Source organism: Propithecus coquereli, unplaced genomic scaffold, assembly GCF_000956105.1.
Source record: "Propithecus coquereli isolate 6110/MARCELLA unplaced genomic scaffold, Pcoq_1.0 Scaffold277, whole genome shotgun sequence".
Lineage (NCBI taxonomy): Eukaryota > Metazoa > Chordata > Mammalia > Primates > Indriidae > Propithecus > Propithecus coquereli.
Window position 1 is genome coordinate 1,797,198 of NW_012148363.1, and position 23,540 is coordinate 1,820,737.

General features: G+C 34.5%; 1 protein-coding gene across 3 annotated transcripts in view; it reads right to left on the bottom strand.

Annotated features, from left to right (window-relative positions):
* Positions 1–295: 295 nt before the first annotated feature.
* Positions 296–23,540, bottom strand: part of YTHDF3 (YTH N(6)-methyladenosine RNA binding protein 3) — a 39,643-nt gene continuing 16,398 nt past the window's right edge. For all 3 annotated transcript variants that reach the window (XM_012647914.1, XM_012647913.1, XM_012647915.1), the window contains 2 exons: positions 21,152–22,750; positions 296–3,418 (listed from right to left, as the gene is read on the bottom strand). In XM_012647914.1, coding sequence (XP_012503368.1) covers positions 3,395–3,418; positions 21,152–22,750 — 1,623 coding nt within the window. In that variant the 3' untranslated portion in view covers positions 296–3,394. The remainder of the gene's footprint in view (positions 3,419–21,151; positions 22,751–23,540) is intronic.

Below are 23,540 nucleotides of genomic sequence, written 5' to 3' on the forward strand. Positions count from 1 at the left end.
ACTACTACTTCCTACTACAAAAAAAGAATAAACAGGTTCTCTTTTTCTTTTGCTCTAAGTTTAGCATTAAGAGCATGTAATTCAATTAGGTCATTGGAATGGATAAAGATGAGAATAAACTATTATCCTCCTCTCTTTAATTCCCCTACTTCAATGGCCAACTAGAAGGAGTGACATAATCTATTTATATTTGGAAGATATGTCCATCAGGAAATCCATGAAAGAGTAGGCAAAAATGTTAATGTTTTCAGGCAGGCAATACATATTTATAAAGATGAAATAGAAAGAACACAGGTATGAGTGAACAATTTTTATTGAAACCCTCAAAGATTAAAGAGGACCAAATGGTGAGTTTGGGTACCATAACAGAAAATCTCACCTAACTGTACCATCATTCACAGGAATGAACAAACCCAAACACGACAAAATTCAAATTCTCATGTAATTGCTACAAGTGAATGTAAATGAACTAATCATTTTATCATAACCTTCCTTTAATCATACGTAAAAGGGAATTTACATGGCATAACAAAAGATACGCAAAACTTAATGAAAACACAATTCTCTTAAATTTCTCAAACTTATTTTTAAAAGATGCAGAATGCACTTGAAATGATTAAATGACTTAAGCTGATTCTTTTTTATTGCAAACTGTTTTAACATCAGCTTAACCCCCATGCATGGTATTCAAAAAGAACACAGCTTTTGAATTAGAAAGATCACTTAAGTTAAAAAGAGGAATTAAGTACTAAATTAGGAAAAGGCTGGGTTTCTTTTGAAAGGAATCTTCAAGTACCAATACGTATAGAGAAGGAATACTAATTTTGGTTACATTTTCCCCCTTACTGTTAAATATACAAACTATAATACCTTTCAAAATAAAATACCCACATAAGATAACTTTAATAAGAAACATTCAAACCAGAACTTGGAAAAACATTAAGCAAGAAATTTACTGGGCCAGTAATGTCTTAATTTATGATTATTCAAACATTTGATTATGTGTCTCCTCTTGTAAACCCCAGGTGACCCCAGGCTCTCTCCCTTTTGGTCCCCACAGTTAAGAAACATTCAGTTAGTTGGTTGTTCTCTTGAGACAACCTGTAATAATTTCATTCAGAGGAAAAACATTTTGCAATACAATGACAGACCAAGAAGGAAGAGAAGGTGGGTGCTCTGGAGAAAACTTAATGAGCAAAACACAAAATTATCAACTGAATAGAAAAAGGATTTTTTTCCAAAGGAATGCTGCACCCATTTCACTTAAGATTAGAAATCCAGGTTAAAGGCACTGGGACGTACGCCTCACCATGAATAGACTCTTAAATACATTTATTTAACATGTCTGAGTCTATTGTAATCGGCCTGCTTGCTGGGTGCTTCCTTGACAATCTTACATAAAAACCTAATGTAAATTAAACAAGTTTGAATCCATTTATAATGTAACTAGTTTTATAAAAATATCCAGAGTTGCTAATAAAGCACCAAGAAAAAGAGAACCTTAGGGGGAGGACTCAGATCCTTCCTACAAGGTCACCCTTTTATAGTTTTCTAATAGGACCTCCAGAATGACAACAGTCATGTTTGACATGTCCTACCTATATAATCTTAGAGATGTAGAACATTGCTGTGGTGACTATACCCAAATGCCAATTTTCATTATAAATAGTTATGAGACATGTTATAAGATTTCATGGCTTACTCTTAAAAAGGTAAAATAGGTGCAATTTTCCTTTAAGAAAGTCTTTATTTTATAATATACCATTATAATTTTGATGTTCCCTTCAGTAAACACTGATATAACTACACTGGGACTACCAAAGAACTGTGTAGTAGCTATGGTTATCTACAAACACTGTATTTTTTTTTCACGTGAATACAGTATTTGTACATTTTAAGAAACCATTGTACAAAAAAAAAAAAATCGTATAAATGAAAGCCTCAAAGAAATATCTGACACTAGGTTTTTGAGTTGAGGTGACCAAAGACCATAGTAAATGAAAACATTTCTAAACATGATGTAAACATAAATGGAGTAATGCAAAACATCAAGGTCTTCAAATCTACTGTATTGCTATTTTCACCCTTAACATATCTTTCTACACAGCTTTCTCCTCTTGGAACAGTAATATAAGGGGCAAGTACATTATTTTCATAATCTTATGCCATCAAATCAGTTAATACAGATACTTGACACATTTAATTATACAAAATCAACTTGCTTCAAGATACAAAATTAATGTTGATATGTAATTAATGAAAAAAATAAGATGTTAAAAAGATAACTATAAGAATACCCAGATATATGCTGTATTCCCACTTATATAGATCTGATCAATAAAACATCAACACATTCACTTAGATACTGATTTAATCCATGGATCAAGGCCATATTTTCAAAGTATTTTAAGGATGCCAGGACACTGCAAAAGCTGGAGAAAAGAGCTGAGGAACAGTATATGCTTGCTAAACAAGAACTATGTTTATTCAGCTAGTGAATATCTAGAGTAATAAATTTTTACTTCATGATAGCAATCAGGCTCGCAAACACCCAGAAATAGGAATTAAGGGTTTTAAATGTAGTTATAAAGGTCATAAAAAGTCTGATTAGACTGAGGTACATTTACTCAAAATTTTGAGATTCATTAAGTGGTAGCAAACAAAATAATTCCTCAGACAAATGCACATTTCTCAATATACATATTATTGGGGGAACTGGGGAGAAGAATGTGCATTAACTGGTGAAATCCACCAAGCTGCATATCAATATTCTGTTACACCAAACAGTTTGAAGACAAGGGAAATGTTCTAATATAATTTCAGATTATGTTTCATTTGGCTAAAATAGAGCTTAAGGTTGCTTTGCCATATTAAAAGTTTACTACAATAATTTTTCACATAAACATTTAGACTTGAACTCCAGGACTAAATATGGCATGATTATTTTGCTTTTAATCTGTCAAATAGCTAAAAATTGACAATTTAAAAACTACAACAAAGAAAAGTTGAAGCAGTGTGACTCTTACATCATTGAACCACTTCTAATGGTTAACTGTTAGTATTTAACAAATTCAAAGAGTTAATGAATCCTTGCATTCATTCAGTCTTCTGTGCCTTAGCTAGGATGCATAATTACAAAAGACAGCAGATACTGGTAAAAGCTTCAGGACAGAAAGTGCTTGACGAAGTTACAGTTCTCAAGTGTGTTTGGTGAGAGTATAAGGGCAGATGCGCTGATGAAAACCATTACAAGAAGAGTCAATTTTGTGTTAAAGTGTTCAAAGATGTCACCTTAAGCAGAAAAAAAGCTTTAATAATGTCTTCTTTGACTTATTAGGCATTTCCAGAGTCTACGTCATTAGTGTTGTAATTTTAACAGGAAATCTCCATATGGTTATTGTTTGTTTCTATTTCTCTCCTGAAAGAAAAACACATAAAGAATTATAACAAAATACTATCATTATTTAAAGACTTTAAACTATATGCACATATAATACAAATGATATCTACAGAAAGTTCTTCAAATACTAACTCAAGTAATTAGTTAAAAAATGATTTACAATTACTTCTGTGTACCACAGTGGGATGAATTCCACAAAACATTTTAAATAAAGAACTCCCAAACACGAAGACCTACTTCAGGAAAATATAGGTCCTCTCTGTAGCCCTATTTTCCCACAGGATTTTGTTTAAGAATATTATAATGCATTTTGAGCCCTTTCAATGAGTTTTTGATGGTGAGGTATTAAATAGATCTAAAAGGGCCTTCACAGAAATTTGAAAACTATTGGCTGAAGTGGGGGTAGGAGGAAAGGTAAAGAGTTGCATTAAATTACATTAAAGTTACATTCAATTAAGATTTCAGTATTAATAAATATTTTGAATCACCAATTTCCTCCATATCTTACTCTCACATTCAGTGTATTATAACTTTCCACCTCAAGAAATATGATGAGTTGTTAGGTAGATTCAGTTGAATGTTGATTTATGACATAATTGAGAGAAAAATAATAATTCCTTCTATATAAGAAAGCAAACCACTTAAACAAGAGTTAAACTGAGTAATGTTTTCACAAGCTCATTATTAATCAAATATTTATAACACTTCTGTCTAAAAAAAAATGATGACTAGCATTGTACATGTCTACCAATAGAACACACCAAGTAGTGTGTAACATCTTGTTGTAGTGTGTACCTCAGTGGTTCTCAAACTTTAACAAATATCAGAATCTACCTGGACAGCCTGTCCAAACACTGATTGTTGAGCCTCAGAAGTATGAAGCAGAACCTGTGAATTTGCATTTCTAACAAGTTCACAGGTAATCCTGGACTGCTGGTCCAGGAATTCACTTTGAAACCCATTGGTGTTTAATACACTATAAGACTCTCTCGCTTTGCTTTTGCTACTCTCATTTTATTTTTGCATGAGTAATGTACATTCTATTGTAAATACAAGTCATATTTTGCAAGTGGTCACATTAGCTTCCCATCCTCTGAGACACCACCAGACAACTGTATTTTAAATTTCAGAGAGAACCTCAAGTTCCTTGCTAATAAAGTCCTTTCTTTTTCATTTTAATGCATTCCTGGAACTTGAACAGCAATATTTCATGTAGAAAGCTAATAAAATAAATGTCCTCCTACATAACTATAAATAAAATTATTTCATAGACTAACAAGTATCAATGAGATACACTGAAATGAAAAACTAAAACAAAAAACAAGTACAGCTAGCTAAATACACGTTTCAAAAGAATAAACAAAACCCCAAAATCCAACAATATCAACAAGGATAAAAATAAAAAATAATTTGGTACCACAAAGCTGTAGCCTAATTTTACAAAGGCCCTAAAACTTTTCACAAACCAGCTGAAACATAAAGTTTAGTTCTCAGCTGAAGGAAACAAAATAGTTTTGGATGATAAATTTGGAAGCACGCTCTGAACATAAAATAATTTGAAACATTACCTAGATATAAAATACATGTAGATAAAGCAAAAAGAGACAAGAGCATACATCTCATTCTTTCCCATAAAATGAATGATCAAAACTGGAGAAGAACTCCACGAGAAGCCCCAGAAACTACAAGAAATAAAAAGCAACTCCACTTAAGTTAGACAAAGAGAAGTTTAATGCAAGGGAGATGATTAGTTATAACAGGATCACGTGTTATTTAAATGGAAATTGGAGATGCTGTTTCAGTTTGAACTGTAATCAACTATGTACTTTAACTGAATCACTAAAACATAGACATTACATATATATTATAATACATCTATATATATAACGCATAACTTCCAACTCAGTGAACAGAAAAAGGGGAAAATAAAGAAAACTTAATCCAAAAGGATGGAAAACAGGGAGGAAACTTGAAAGATCTAGATTAATTAGAAAGCACAAAATAAGAAGATAGAAAAAAATATATCATTTATACATTTATATCAGGAGTCACAATAAATGGAGGCTCAGCAACAAAACCACAAGATATCAGCTCAGAATTTTAAAAGATCCCATTATACATAATTTGCAAGAAATAAACGTAAAACATAAGAGCAAAGTTAAAATTAATGGAGACATGACAACACAAACCAAATGAAGACTCATGCAACTATATTAATATCAGACAAAATGGACTTAAAGGCAAAAACCATTGTTGAAAATAAAAATGGTCACTACATACTGAATAATAGGTTTTGAAAAGCTATTAAAATATTAAACTAAAAAGGCCATTTTAAATATATTAAAAGTCAGAATTATAAGAAGCTGGCAAATTCATAATGATAGCAGGAGAATTTAACACATTTTTCTTAGTAACTGGCAAAGCAGACATTTTCGTAAACATACAGACTGAACAGACAGAATACAAAAAACTGAGACAAGTAATTGCAAGGTGCACATTCTACCCAGGGTGTACAATGAACCACAAAAAGTAACTAAATACCAGCCCAGAAAGCAAATCTCAGTAAATGCCAAAGAAGCAATATCATATTTTCTGACATCAATTTTAACAAATGGATAACAAGAAAAACTTTACCCACATTTGGAAATTCTAAAACAAAGTTCCAAGAATCTCTAAAAAAAATCACAATGGAAATTAGAAAAGAAGAAAAAATAAATAAAACCTGGTGTTTTTTGGGGGGAAGAAAAAAGCAACAGAAAAATCTCTGGAATGATTAATTTTAAAAAAGAAATGAAGTATAAATGTCATGTAGACTGATTAGCATAAAAATATTAATACCAATATATCAACAAATCTAAAAGATTAAGACAAAATTAACTTTAAAGAGGTAGAGCTAGTAAGAAGTGCTTGGATTCGGTATACATCTGAAGGCACAGCCAACAAGGAATTAGAAGTATCGATTATGACCCCAGAATTTTTAGTATTATTCCTTTAATAAGAAAGAGAAGGTCTGGCAAAGAAACACGAGTTATATTAAATTTAAGATGCTTATGAGACAACAAAAAAGATGTCAAATAGGCAACTGGATACATGAGCCTGGAGATAAGAGGAAAGGTCCCAGATGGGAACACAAATCTGGAAGTCCTCAATGCATGGCAAATGTCCATCAAAAGAACTTAAGTCCTCCAGGAGTCTACCCATTTTTAAAGAACCTCTGCTTTAAGACCAAAAACCCTCACATTTATATTACCAAGATGGACTGTGCCCGACAGTGTTACTATTCAACACATATTTTATGTATCTATGGGCATGCTATCAGCTATCGATAGACCACTAGAAATATGAGACTGAAAAATGATGAGCTATCAGTGGTATCACTAACTTTTGGTGTTATTATAAAATGAGGTCTATATGACACAGCTGACATCATAATTACATGTACTGGTGTATTGTTGGAAAGTAACAAAGATAAAGGAAACTTGAATTACATGAAAACAGCCATGATCCAGTATACCTGGAGATGGACTAAGTCCCTAGTGATAGTTCAGAAAAAGTCACTTTATACACATATTCTCCTCTTTCCAAAATGATTCACAGAACTCAATTTTTACTTTTAATAATAACTGAAACCTCAAAAAATGATTTGTGGAGAATTCCCTCCCTCACCCATCCCCAACACTTTTCCATTAACAGCACTATGCCTAACCAGGCAGATTCTCAGAATTGAGGGCTAACGAGTCTCTGAGGAAAACACTGGGTAGTATACGGCCTCTTCCCCACCCTGAACTGAGCAAGTACTGGACACCAAACAGAGGATCCTATGGCAAAGACCAGGACTTGGCCTATGGAGATGAACCCAAGAGGAAGTTTATGGCCAACTCGTGTCTTTTTCAAAGAGTCTTTTTGAAAGAAGTTACAGACAAATGAGCTAACACTTCCCTCGTCTTCAAACTAAGGAAAAGTTGGAATACAAAAGCTTTTTTCAATGTCTTACATTGAAGGGCCAACAGCTTGCCCTTAACATCACAGAAAATGACTTATTTTCATTCTAATCATCTGCAGGTTTATCACCATTAGGAGTATTTCAGTAACCAGACTGGAGGCCAAATGAGCCACAAGGGAAAAGATAACAGTGTATCTAGGAAGCCACAGCATTTAAAAGGAAAATGAGGATAAACACTGAGGACACAGGTGCAACAGAACAGAATTGAAGGAAGCAGTAAATGCCTTAAAAAAAAAAGGGGTGGAGGGATAGCAAGCAGACACCTGAGAGCCAAATGCAACAAACACAAACACACACACACACACACAAAACATTTTTTGTGGCTTAGAAACCTGATTTTCAAATTAAAAAATTCAATAGATGAATTAAAGAGGGAAATGGTCACTGACTCATTTATGGTATAGAATATTAAATCCAGGAAATATGTCACATCACAGAGCAGGAAAAATGAAATGGAAAGCACACACACAAAAGGAGAACTAGAGGACAGATCCAAGACAAAATGAATATTCTAGAAGTAGGAAAAACAACAAATGGAAAGGTGACAAATAGCAACAACAAAAAATTTCACAAGTTCTTTGACACTCCTTCCCTGCATGAGATGGGGTTTGTTTTCCTCCTCGTGAGTCTGGGTTGCACATGGTGACTTGCTTTTAGCAATGGAGCATGCAAAGGGGAAAACAGGACACAGTGGAGAAACCTAGCAGACACCACTCTAAGTAACCAAAGTTAACATCACTAGTAAACAGTTACATATGATGAGAAAGACATTATCACTTCTGTGGTATTCTTCCCCATAATCCATAACCTCAATCTAATTATGAGAAAACATCAGCCAAACTGAAACTGAGGGACAACTTACAAAATATCTTACAAAATACAAAGTACCGTTTAAAATGAGAAACAAGGAAAGAGAGAGAAACCGTAATAGCCTGCATAGCTTGAAGGACACTAAGGAAACAAGACAACTAAATGCAATCTTAGTGTGCAGATTGGATCTTAAAACAGAAAAGGATAGTAGTGAGAACACTGGGGAAATCTGGGAAAAGTCTGTAATTTACTTAATAGTATTGTACCGATGTTAATTTCTTAGTTTAGATAAAGTACTATGATTATGTACATGTCGATATGAGGGGCAACTGAATAAAGGATATATAGAAATTCCCAGTATTACCTTTAAAACATTTCTGTAAATGTAAAATTATTTCAAAATAAAGTTTTTAAAAATCACCACTAAATTTAGAAAAATACAACATGCATACAACTCCGAAGTACCAAATATTACATGGTAGAAATATGAAATAAATATATTCTATAAGGTAGTGTTATTTTAATGGCTGCCCTGCTTTTCTTTATTGTTTATGAAGGTAAAAGTGTTAAATTTCACCCAAAAGTTAAAAACAAGGAATATATCAAGACTATTAATATATTTTTAAAGTATGAAAAAGCAGTGTGCATGTTTCAAGAAAAGACAAGGTTTACAGGTGAACAATGAAGTTAAAACATCTAATAGATTTAATTCTTCAGAAAAATTAATGATTTACCAGGAATGAAATCTGCATAGGTGGCTGAAAGGTCTAGAAAAATTTATGCTAAAGAGTAGAACAAGGGCAGTAACAGATAAAATTCAAGCTACTCAAAAGCCTGTGCATGTAAAGTGCTATAATATTATACTTAGAGATAAGCATCTGGCATGCACCATCCCAACTAATATTATGACAGACCCTTTTGCGTTAAGAAAGCAAAAAACAAAAGTGTAATGGAAGCAGGTGGGAAGGAGGAGGGGTAAATGGCTACATTCACACCTAATGGGTACACTGCACACTATGTGATGGACACACATAACTTTGACTCAAACTATACAAAAGCAATTCATGTAACCAAAACATTTGTACCCTGGTAATATTCTGAAATTAAAAAAAATAATAAAGGACACAAGCCAATTCTGCACTGTAAAACAAATTCAAAACCACATAGTCATCAGGGAAAAGGACAATGATTATGCTTTGGGAATGGAGAGGTTCTGCTTTTGGAAATCAACTCTCACATTTTTTAAACTTACGTTTCCATTTTAATGAGGCTCTAACACTCTTGATCATCTCTGCACGATCACACTATAATATAGAACTACTTTAAAAGGTTCCAGTATCCAAGTTTGTATTTATAAAATAAGTATTTTAGGTTTGAGAAAATAATCAATGCAGTCTAATATATATTAATATTCATTTATGTCAACCAAAGATCAAATAAACTCAAAGTACTATAAAAAAAAAAAAGGAACAGTTAAGAAGTTCAAAAAGAAAAAAATGGTGTAGAACAGAAATAACATTTAGGTGGTTCAAGGAGACTAGGAGCATAGCTATATGACTCAGAACTAAATTCATGTTTTGAGGTGTGATTTAGGTCAGCAAAACAACACTCATCACATAATTTTTTATTTATGTTCAGTTTTATTTGTTTCTATAGTTTTTACTTAATTTCCTATTTAGTAACAAAAATAAAATGGCGAGAAAAACATAAAGATCAAAAAGAAACAGAATAGTCTCAATTTATAGACTATACGATTGTTAGAAAATCATAAGGATGTATCACTAAAACTACTAGACTAAGTGAATTTAGCAATGTCACTGAATACAAGGACATAGCAAACAATTAGAAAATAAACACTGAAAATGTAATTTTATTTACAAAAGCATCAAAAAGTATAAAATACTTAGAAATAAATTTAACAAAACATATGCAGGCCCTCAACACTGAAAACTACAAAATTCTCCTGAGAGGAAATATACGTTTGTCTCTCCAAGCAGACTGAGTTCTATAGAATAAGGAGTATTTATCTTTGGTGGCTTACTGGTAACCTTTAATATTTATCTATTGAATGAGTCGGGGAACACAGTTAAGAAAAGAACCTGGAGGATCCAAATATATGATGATAGAAGTGGACTGCTAATAGATATCTCAGGAAAAAAGACCTGGTAATAGCAGCTTTTCAAGCCAAGCAAAGGAATCCATATGCAATTCTATTTTGGATGTCAGATTTTGGAGTCTTTATGACAAAATAAAAATAATTACTATATTATATAGACTGTCTTTCACAAGTAAAATTATTCACTAGTTGCTTTTTTGTAGCCTAGGATTTCATAATGCTTTTTTACGTTTTCTCATCTTATTTCAAATGCAACAGAAAACACATCAATATTGAGTATGTCAAATGTGTAAGATGCTAAAGTTTAAACAGTTTTCAATAAATTCAAAGTTTTCTGCCAAGAGACAGTGAAGTCAATTTCACTCAGAAATTAGAGTGCAACATAGTAGAATTTGGTGGGGATTTTCTACAATGAAGAGATTAACTCAACATCTGATAAATGATATCTATCTAGCTAGAGACCACATAAAAAGCAGAGTTTTATACATACAATGTTACTCGTACTAACAAAATGAAAAAATAGTGAAATAAAGGTTTTACTATCGTTCACATTTCATATGTAATTGAAAACACAATACATATCTTTATATAAATACATATAATAGCTATTTCTAAATTGAGACTTCAACATACTTTTCATTTGTACATAACTTTCCTGCTTAAAAACTTTTAAAGGCTGGGCACATGGCTCACACCTTTAATCCTAGCACACTGGGAAGCCAAGGTGGGAGGATCGCTTGAGCTCAGGACCAGCTTGAGTTTGAGACCAGCCTGAGCAAGAACAAGACCCCGTCTCTATTAAAAAGAGAAAAATTAGCCAGGTGTGGTGGTGCGCGCCTGTAGTGCCAGTGACTCGGGAAGCTGAGGCAGGAGGATAGCTTCACCCCAGGAGTTTGAGGTTGCAATGAGCTATGATGATGCCCGTGCACTTTAGCTGAGGTGACAGAGCAAGACTCTGTCTCAAAAAAAAAAAAAAAAAAAACCTTTTAAAATTACTCCTCAAAACTACCAGACTTTAGCTTCATGACAGGAATTTTCTTAATGAGCTCTATCCCTTAATGTCTAACACATGGTAGCTTGTTCAAAAATGATCGCTGAATAAAGATTTCTTCAACTCACGATTTATCTTTCCAAGTTTCTCTCTTTTTCTGTACTGCCCCAACCCCTGCCAGTTTTACCTCTTTTAGATGACTTCACATACACAATACCCTATGCTGTGAATGCCTTTCTTGACTTTATCTTAAAATCCTACCATATCGCCGGGCGCGGTAGCTCACACCTGTAATCCTAGCACTCTGGGAGGCTGAGACGGGCGGATTGTTTGAGCTCAGGGGTTCGAAACCAGCCTGAGCAAGAGCGAGACCCCGTCTCTACTAAAAATAGAAAGAAATTAATTGAACAACTAAAAATATATATAGAAAAAATTAGCCGGGCATTGTGGTGCATGCCTGTAGTCCCAGCTACTCGGGAGGCTGAGGCAGTAGGATTGCTTGAGCCCAGGAGTTTGAGGTTGCTGTGAGCTAGGATGACACCATGGCACTCTAGGCCAGGCAACACAGTGAGACTCTGTCTCAAAAAAAAAAAAAAAAAAATCCTACCGTATCATTCAAGGCCTAGCTCAAAAATCCACCTTGACTTCTTAATACTCCCAATCAAAATAATTTTCACTAGATATAAGATGAAATTTTTAAAATTAAGACCTTAATCTATTTTTTTAGTTTACAAATAAAAATTTAAAGATCTGATAATCATAAAAATATTGCCCAGAGCACCACAAATTCAAATCAGGAACCATGATTTGATACAACCACATGGTCCATCAGTGAAAAGGTTTAAAAGTAATTGTGGCAGGCAGTTTCTGACAAGGCTCCCACTAATCTCTGCATCCTGGTATTCAAACCCATGTATAATTCCCTTCTGAGTGTGGGCTGGACCTAATGAATGATTTGCTTCTCTAATCAACAGAATTAGGCAGAGATGACAGGATGTCACTTCTGTGATTAAGTTAGAAAAGACTGTGACTTCTGTCCTGCTAGCTATTGCCTCCTCAGTTTGCTCATTTTGACGAAGCCAGCCTCCTTGTGAGAAAGGCCCATAAGCAGGCAACAGTGCGGACACAGCCTCTGGCCAACAGCCAACAGGAACCTAAGCTCTCAGTCCAACAACCCTTGAGGAACTGAATTCTGCCAAAAACCACGTAAGTCTGGTTTAAGTCTCAGATGAGACCCCCGGCCCAGCCTTGGCTGCAGCCTTGTGGGATACCCTAAAGCTAAGGACCCAGCCAAGCTTTGCCCAGATTCTTGACATATAGAAACTGTAAATTGTGTGTTTAAGCCACTGAGTTTTGGAGAAATTTGTTAGGCAACAATAGGTAATTAATACAATTGGCAACAGCACTATCTATATTCATTAGACCCATCAGTAGCAAAGTCCCGAGTATATAATATTAGCATAAATCCAGAACTGTCAGGGAAAAGAGCCATGGCGTCTTTCCCTATCTTCAACAATATTCGTTTTATGAGTAGGGTAAAATACACAAGAGATCGATATAGATGAAAAAATGTTTAAGCCATTCCAAGGAACAGGTAAAGTCAATTAAGTGCCTCAATTTACACTTACTGAAGAATCAATCTTACCTTCAATAGCTACTGCTCTCTTTTCATGAAAAAATATTTTCTTTTCTTGGACACATGTATTCTAAATTAAGAAACTGCATGCCATGTTTAAAATAAACTATTAAAGAGGAATAATTCAATATTTAAATTAATATTTTCTGAAACTTAAGATATTTCATATCCACACAAAGTTAAATATGTATGTTTCTTAAGTCATTGCATATTTACTGAAGAAAAAGATAAATAACAGTTGACCCTTAAACAACACAGGCTTGAACTGTGGAAGTCCACTTATACACAGATTTTTTTCAACCAAACTCGGATCAAAACTACAGTATTCAAGGGATATGAAACCCACGTATACAGAGACTGTGGAACTTCGCTATGTGTGGATTTTGATATACATGGTGGTCCTGGAATTCCCCACATATACTAAAAAACAACTGTTATTGAAATTCCATTCAATTTAATGATGAGTGTTCACAATTACACTATTATTAAAAATAAGGATACAACTGCCAGAAAAATGCTTACTGTTGTCATAGATATAATTATGGCTTAAGTAATTCCTTGAATGTTAACACAAACTTGAGTACTTAAGACAGACCTAACATTACCTCATCTTAAAATCAAAGTTGTTCCAAATATGAAAAAAATATATTAATACCAGGCACTAAATCTTAAATCTTCAGAAATACCCAACTATATAATAGCATACATGACTGATATACATAGAAGATTCTAGAAAGTAATTTGTGTTTAATAGGGATTTTATTACAATTATACCTTGGCTATTTCTGCACAAACTGCAGGGCTCCATCTCTTTCTAGAGAATAGGTAGCCATCGTGCTTGCACTATTCTCTAACATATCATCTTTAAACAATTATGTTACCTTTAGAAAGATAAGAAAGAAAATAAGTGATTTACTCTTCCTGAAACCTTTCTTTCCCATTCCATCTTGTATCATTCTGTTCTAAACAGAAGTAAATCTTATATATCCTACTGTCCATTTCTACAAATGGAAAAAAATCAATAGACAGCATTTGTCATATACCTTGAATGATCCCATAAATAGTACAAAAGAACGAAAAACTCTACGGCATTCATTTTGCAAAAGGAAATATAATAAGATTCTCCAAAGCATTTATTCATTTAACAAACATCTACTTCAAACCTACTATGTGCCATGCATTTTTCTAGGTGCTAGGGATTCAGCAGAGAACAAAGCCAGTCTTGCTTTTTCATAGTTTATGTTCCAAAACTATCTAGAAATTTTTTTAGCTTCCTTCATTTCTTCAAGGCCAGTAGTTCCCAACCATTTCATTTCTCAGGCTTGAAGGACCACAATGCCCATTGGCAGACAGGGTGAGATGCCAGAAGCCCTCAGATGCACTGTAAACAATGAAGACCTTGCAGACTCAAATGCACATAGGGTCCCTATTTTGAGATGTATTTGTTCTAATACAACCAGGTGTTATCTTTCTTGAATTCCTTTTACATTCTGCTGAAATATGTCAAGTAACTTTCATGAAGGATATGTGGCCAAGTTCTTGTAAACCTGAATTTATTTTGTTACCCCACCCTGCACCCCACTTCACTGATATAATTATATATTCACCTTTACAGGTGTAATTCTATGCCCAACTCCCTTCCAACCTGAAATAAAATTTTACATTGAATATCCAGGGTTGCAGATGAGAAAAATTCTAATGACAGTCTCATTCTTCTTCCTTTGTAGGTAATTTGGTTTTTGCTCAGGAAGCTTTTAAGATTTTCTCTTTACCTTTTTTTTTTTCTTTTTAGTTTTAAACTAAACTGGTCACTCAGTAAGCTCGTTCCATCTGAAAACATGTATCTTTTGGCTCTGAAATTTTTTCTTTAATCATTCTTCCATTTGTTTTTTCCTGTACTCTTTCAACGATCTTTATAGAGATACTGGACCACCTCCCTTTCTACTACATGTTTCACCTTGTATATTTTCATCTCTATTGCTCCACATTTGTAAATTTTCCCTGATTTGAAATCCTGTATCATCAACTAAATTTAAAACATGAGCATTTTATTAATCTACTTACAGATTTTGTATTTTGACAATCATGTCTCTAATTTCCAAAAACACTTGCTGGTTTGCTGTTCGTTATACATCGGAATCCTTCTTAACAACAAAAATTACAATTTTATTTTATAATTTAAATTATCATTTGCACCCTCAATTATGCATTTCTTTTAATGGGTTTGTCTTGATCATTCTTATATCAAGCTTGACTTGATTTTACTAAAATATATCGAAACTATGTCTTCGCATCTAAGAACTATACAAATACTAACTGGCATGGATTTCTCCTGCAGTTTGAAGTTTCACCAATATCCTTCACTCTAAAATAGAGGGCCTGACATTCCAAGTTTTATATAAGCAGACAGGATATGTTAGGTTGGCTCCTCCACAGGAAGAGTCTTGTTGGCTGGTAAGGCAAGCAGGGGGAACTTCCATTGCCAAAATAATCAGTAGGAAAAAAAAGTCAGTAAAAAATATCTAGCAATGACAAGCTATGGAATTAGCTTTTTAAAGTCCCTGTCTGTTACCATAAACAGACTCAAGATTTTAAAGAAAAACATGAACACACAGAAGAAATGAAACCTACATTAACCATAGACAAATATAAAATTTAGAACAACGAAACTTCTATTAAAAAAACAGGAAAGGAACAATTCCCCCAAAACTTGGAGAATGCAAAAATTTGTTGTCTGGTTAGCACAAGCCTTCAAAACTTGTTCTTATTATTCAAAATCGTTTTGACTAATCTAGGTCCTTCACCTGATCCTGGACTGGATCCTCTACTAGAAGAAAGAAAAAAATACAGGACTCTGTGGATCAACTGACAGAACATTGTGGTTTTCTAAGAGAATATCCTTATTAGTAGTAAATATACACTATAGTTTTTTGAGGGAAAGAGCCATGATATATGGAACTTATTCTTAAGTGCTTCAAAAAGAACCATAAAACAAATGGGAAAGGATGTTAATAACAGGTGAATCTGGATAAAAAGTATATGTTTTACACATTATTCTTATGCTCCCAAATAAATTTAAAAGTATTTCCAAAACAAAAAAGAGGAAGAAAAAAAAGATTCACCCATACTGTTACATGTAACTACCTTTCAATCATTCTACTGTGTTACTGTAGCACCAGAGTATTTGGCCATTTTCGTACTGATGACCCATTTGAATTGTTGTCATTTTTTTTTTTTACTATCGTTGATCGTGCCAATAATATTTTTATACATGTTTTCTGGGCTATTTAGTAAATGTCTATTAGGTATTTATCCCAGAAGGGAATTGCTGAATTATAAGGTATATGAATATTAACCTTCGTAAGAAAATGCAAAATGAATATTCTCATTGCAGCCCTGACTTCTATTTCCCTGATTTTTTAATCATCAATGTATGCAGAAAAATATTTCCCTGATTTTTAGTAAGGCTTTATATACTTATTAGCCATATGTGTTTCCTGTCTCATTAAATGCCTATCAGTATCTTTTACCTATTTTTCTATTGGGTTATCTTTTTCTTAAATTGAGTCACAGTTCTTTATATAGCCTTGATACTAATTTTTAGTCAGTTATATTCAAATTTCTTTCAGTCTTTTCAAAAACCTGTCTTCTTAAACTTTCTTTAAAGTATCTTTTGATGAAAGGATTTTAATCTAGTCAAATTTATCAACCTTTTATTTCACAATTAGTGCTGTTTTTGTCTTATTTAATAAGATATTTAACTTTTACCCAAGGTCTGTAAGATGTGCACCTGGGAAAATATGACATCCACATACCAGAAGCCTTGAGAAATTTCAGCTAAATACAAGACAGATGGGTTCATATTAAAGAGGACACTAATAATGACTTGTAACTACTTTTATTAAAAAAAAAAAGGTATAAGAAGTAAAGAAAATCCTTGCAAAACACTACTAATTTGTACCCTTTTTGATGGAGCTACTGAGGACTGAGAATAGACAGAGTGTATATCCTTCATCACTGGGATGCCAAGAGTATCTGAAAGCAGTTATGCTAACAAGCCCAAATGCAAGCATATCAAAGAGAAAATCCACAAACGAAGATCTACAAATTCTGCCCGGACAAGGGCTAACAGCATCAGCAAGAAAACTGAGCAAAAACACATGGTAACCTACATGCTAACCAGTTAGTAAGCAAGGGACACTGGCTCCTGACATAGTGGGTTCAAACTCAAGGGAAAGTCAAATACCTAGCAGTATCCATTGTACTGCCTATCCCTTCTAAATTTCTACAGGCTAATTAATCATTTAAGTGGTAAAGTCAAATTACAGCATGATTTGCCCATCCCACAATTGCAATGGGAAGGGTATATGCAACTAACACCAGGAATTAAAGAAAGGGGGGTAGGGGAAGTACCTACTTTGAAGCAAATACCTGGCTTGGATGATCCTCTTCCTGGTTCAATAACTGAACAGAAAAAAAGCCCAAAAAGTCTTGAGGCTTTCCCACATCCCCCCACAAAAGAGGAGATAACAAAACTACAAGTCCAGATCAGCAGCTGCAGGCATGGGAGAAGAATGTGAATACAAAAGACTAGTAGTATAAGGGAGGTTTGGGGGATTATGAAAGTGTTCTGTATCCTAGCTGAGGTGGTGATTACACAAATCTACAAGTGTTAAAATTCATAGAGCTAAATACTCATTCAAAAAAAATGAATTTTACTGTATGATTTTTCAAAAAAATCTTTTAAGGATGTGTACACATTTACATGAGTTTTATTTGCATTCCGCCAAAAACGGAAACAACTATCCTTCAAAGGATGAATGGAATAAATACGCCGTGGTACATCCATATAACGGAATATTACATAAATGGAATTTAAAAAAGGAGCACAGAATTGATACATATTACATCATAGACAAATGGCTAATATATTATGCTGAGTAAAAGAAGCTAGTATTAAAATATTATAAACTGTATAATCCCATTTATATGATAATATGGAAAACACCTTATCAGGACAAAATACATCAGTGATTCAGCAATTGGGTGGGACTTGACTATAAAGGGGCAGGTCAAGGAAATTTACAATTTTAATATACGTAAATTTTTAAAAAGAAATGAAAATATAAAAGAAGTTTCTAAAAATGACATTACAGAAAGCAGATGTAAGCTTTAAATATAGTTATCTTCATGTTCAATAAAATCAAGATGAACTCTGGCTCAAGGGCTTCAGTTAAGAAAACAGAGTTGTAAAAGACAGCTGAATGTGATAATGTAAGCAAACTAATACTAATACTGATCACTGAAGAATACCTCGCAAATCACAGAATCAACACAAAGCAAATCAAATGGACATGGAAATTCAAATTCTCCAAATAAAGAAAATAATAACCAATGGCATTCAAGGACAAAAATTCAACATATTTATTGACATTACTAGAAAAGAGAAAATAAAAATAAAAACTAGGCCTGTAGACTAAGGATTAAAGAAAATAATAAAAACTCAGTGTACACATTTCACATATACATTCACATTGCAAAAAGAAAGAAAAATCTTTTTTGCACACAGTCAAAAATAGCTATTTACAAACAGAAAATTCAGGCTAGCCTCAGACTCTTCCGTAACATAAAACCATAAAACTATTAAGCAAAGCCTATATAATACTGAGCGAAAAGTGACCCAAGTGACCCAAGAATTCTATACTGCATTAAACTGTTGTTCACGTATCCTGGCCAAAGAAAGGCATTTTATAAATCTGGAAGAGCTTACAAATGTATTACTATATTACTTTATCTAAAAATAACAAAATAAGATTCAAAATAAAGCTGTCAAAGGTGGGTTAGACATTTAAATAACTGGCAGCAAACAATGAAACAATACAAATATAAAATTAAAGTTTAAATCACTGTTGTGTATATGGCTACAGTATGTCATAATACGGCTATTATCTATAACTGTCACAGAAAACTTCTGCAACAACTATAAATTATTAAAATAATAAAAATGATAAAACTGGGGGTTGGTGGATGGGAAAAAAAACTAGGACTAAATTTTCAGACTGAGTATGAAAGAAAAGTGAGAAGACATACAAAGGTGACTGTCTCCTTAGTCGTGGGAGACAAGCATTAATAACCATTCCTTCCATCTTTTGGGGGGGAGTTCAGCCCAACCCACTTCCATGCAATCAACTGTTTAACACATTGACTGCCACACCAGAAAAAAAATATTTTTCCTTGGGGCCACAGTGCTTTTATTAGGAAAATAGAATAAAAACTTCAAAAACAAAAGGATCCTTTCTAATTTAATGAAAACTTTGTTATTTCTTATTGTTTTCTGTGCATGAGTTATATGCATCTTGAAAAATAGTTCTTGCAGCTCCCAAGGTGAAGAGATGTGTGAGTTACGTATGCTACACAAGGCCCTGGGCTCAAAACTGGCGTGACTTAAATACAACTCAGATGGCAGTTAATGTGTTTAAGAACAGAAAGCCCCCAAATCTTTGAGTCTCACATCCAATTTCCCAAAGAGATTTCGCCGTCTATATATTTCTCAAAAATATCTTAAAATAAGCACATCCCAAAAATGAAATATTTACTTGCATCCCACAAGTGGGAGACAGCTAAATTACATTCAGCAATCCACTTGGAAGGTTCAGCAGAGCCTTAGTCATTTGTATTACTCCAAAGCAAAGTTTCTAACAATTCATAACAATAACAATCACTAGCACCAGAATCACCTAGAATGCTTGTTAAAAATGTATACCAGGCTGGGCACAGTGGCTCAAGCCTATAATCCAAGTACTTTGGGAGGCAGGAGGATTGCTTGAGGTCAGGAGTTCAAGACCAGCCTGAGCAAGAGCCAGACCCTCTCCACAAAAAACAGAAAAATCAGCTGAGGATGGTGGTGCCCCCTGTTCTCTCAGCTATTCAAGAGGCTGAGGCAGGAGAATTGTCTCAGTCCAGGAGTTGAGATTGCAGTACAAAAATTTTGTTTGGTTTGGTTTGGTAAGCGACCACTAGGGCCCTTACTAGGGGGCAGGTCTCAAGAATCTGTATTTTTAAGAAGAACCCCAACTGATATGTATGTGCCCTAAGGTCTGCAAAGCACTGCTAGGATCATTATTTCAACATCATTCCCTGAGGAATGTTAGTTGCGGCGGTTTCCTCTGCTGCACAGAATCAAGAAACCACAAGATATTTAAGCTCACACACAGCAAGGAATCACTGACATCTTACATATAGAGTTAAATTAAGTTTCCACTTTTATTTTAATTTCTACATAGATCTTACTATAGTAACAAACATTATTTACTGGAGGAACTTCTAGCTTTACCCCTGCTTCTTTTCAAAAGAAATTTAAATGTTTTGCCTATGAAAAAATCCATCCATTCTCTCTTTCCACTTAAAAATAGGACCTTGAGTTTATGTTGTAATTTGGAACAGAAAACATCCCCATCTGCCTTACCTTGTGATCAAATGCTGGCCAACGTGATGCAAGCATAAACAGCGTGTGTAATTTCAGGAAAGTTTCCCTGAGTCTCACAGAGGATAAATAACAGAATTAGAAACCAAATTCTGCAGTCTAATTCTAAAGCCTATGTCTTCTCAACTCTAAGCTGCCTTCCAAAAGTCAAATCCTCACTATATTTTCGTACAAGTGCTCTAAGTATATAAATTATGAAAATACTTCAGGAGTTTTATGTTTAAATCTATTTTATTTCTCATAAACACAAAATAAATACTAGTAAAACATTTAAAGTTGTTTCAAACTCTAAACACATTTTCTCATAAAATTAATATGATTTATAAGATTAGTAATTAGAGCCCCTGCCCAGTCCATAAAAGTCTGCTTATTAAAAATGCCAACTCATTCAGCTTTGATCAACACTGAGACTCAATGACCTTTTATCACCTGAAGGGTATGAAGAACAGAACGGGCAAGATGCAAATTCAGTATAGGGTTACCCTTGGGAAGGAAAGAAGAAACAATTCACACTGGGCACACACAAACCCTTTCAAAAGTTGTTTGCAGAGTTCTGTTTCTTACGCTAAGTAGTCAGTTTCCTTCAGAAAAAAAGCTCTTAAATTCAGAATGTAATACTAAAAGGCATTAAAGAATACTCATCCACACACCCCACCGGCCATACAAAGACCCCGCCCTCCCCGCCACACACACACAGTTACTGTATCCTTACCCTACGCATGGCTTCCTCCTCTTCTTGACGCTTTTCGTAATGTGCAAAGTCATCAAAGATTGAGGTGGTATGCTTGAAAGTAGCAATTATTTTAAGCACTTGCTTAGCTTTTTCTAGGGGTACCTCTTGAGTGTCCCTTGAATTGGTAACTGGTTTGTTGTCATTATTTTCTAAGCGAATATGCCGTAATTGGTTATTGGGAACATCTTTGACAAAGATCCATTTAACTTCAAACTTGCCCTTCCACTTATCCTGAGACCAGACACCAGCATATGCATTATAGTCCACAACAGACTTCATTTCAGCCACTCCACAAAAATGTCCACTGCCATTCACACTGAAGAGTAAATAGAGTGGGCCTTTCCCATTCAGGGAACGGTAAGCTGCATCCAAACGCTTATTACCATGCTCAGTACTACACCAGATAGAGTACTTAATGGAACGATGTATGTCATCCTCAGAGTAGCTTTTAATTATAAACACACGTCCATTCTTCAGGTTCCAATCAAAGTCTTTGGGATTATAGTTGTTTATGGCCTTTAGCTTTTCCAGCACTGGATGCACTTCTACACTAGACGGTGAAGCGCTGACGGGTACAACACCTAAACCAAAGTTTTCACTGCCCGCTCCATTGTTCTGGTTGAAGCCTGCTCCCCTGTTCCGAGGAGCTACCCAGCGATTCTGCAGCTGCTGCTGTTGAGGCTGCACTTGGTGAGGCTGGGCCTGTGGCTGAGGTCCTTGTTGCTGCTGTGGTTGTGGTGGCTGAGGCTGCTGTTGAGGCAGTTGGCTTTGCACCAATGGTGGTGGTTGAATTAATGGCTGAGGCTGCTGGATTATAGTTTGAGGAGGCAGAACTGGTTGGGTTGGTGGAGCCTTTACCACTGACCCCTTTTCATCCCAAGTTCCAATATTCATATTGTGTTTTATAGGAGGTGGTGGCACAGCAGAACCCCCAATTCCCACATTGCCCTTGGGTTTCAGTTTCGGTTGAGGTTTGGCAGGCTTTCTGGCAATGGCAGCCCAGGAGGTTGGTTTAGGTGCTGCACTGCTAACTGGGGGCACATTATTGGTTGCAATGCTAGTCATACCACTGCTGCTCAAGGCTGTACCTACAGTTTTTGTCACTGCAGCTGTCAGGTCACCACCAATTTTCAGTCCAGTCATGCCTTGCTCAATACTGCTAATGCCAGGCACCTTACTCAAAGTATCATTGCCAAATCCAGCCTGTCCATCAGTAATAGCTCTCCCAAGAGAACTAGGTGGATAGCCGTAACTGCTACTATAAGCAGAACTTTGTGTTGATTGTCCCTGAGATCCACTTGTCCCCCATGTAGAGAAATCAGCATTACCAGGAAAAAAGTTAAATCCATGTTGACCAAGAAATGGAGGGGTATTTCCTAATGCCCCAGGTTGACTAAACACACCATCTGGTATATAATGATGTTCTCCATTACTCATTTGTCCATAGGTTGTCAGATATGGCATAGGCTGGTCTCCAGCCGTGGACCATGCTGCTTCCCCAAGAGAATATGGAAATCCAATGGATGGAGCATAGTAACTAGGCATGTATGGATCGGACATTGGTGGATAGCTGTTACTCTGCAAAACAAAATACCAAAATCAGTAGCGAAATGTCCTCTTAACAGGAGGCAAAAAAAAAAAAGACATTTGAAAGATTAAAATGGAATATTTTTAAATACATGAAAAACAAAGATGTATCTATTCTAGACAAACAAAATTAAAATTTTAAATCCAGTTTTATCAACAGAAAAATTTGCTAATGAGTATTCATACTTGAAAATATTTGTTATACAATTACTTACAGGGCTTTTTTTCTGGTGTGGGGGGAAGCAGGGGTGGAATAAGGATTTTTTTTGAAGAGCCAGATCCTCCAGCACAATTTAAAAATACCAGAAATTTCTACAGAAAGCTGATTTGTAAACTTTGCAGACATAAAATTATCATTTACAGCCAGGTGTATTTTTAATCAATTGTAGTATTCAAAAATTTACATGCAGGGATTAAACCTGGAAACTACTGTCAAATGACAGAGGAATTAAGTTACAGTTTATCTCTATGATGGAATCTGGTTCAGCCATTTAATTTTGTGCATTCATTAAGAAAAAAATGAAGAAATGTTCACATTCTGAGAAGAAAAAAAAAGATTGAAGATTATGCCTACAGAATGACTCAAATTAGTTTTGTTTTGCTTTGCCTTGTTCATTTTGAAAAAGAAAGAAAACAAAAAATCCTTATCATGGTTTCTTAATGGTGAGATAACAAATGCCGTCTTTATACGTGCCTCTATTTTCCAAATTTTACACAATAAACTTACCACTTCCCAGATTAGAATGTTTAAAAATTTATAAATAGTGAGTTTATGTAATTT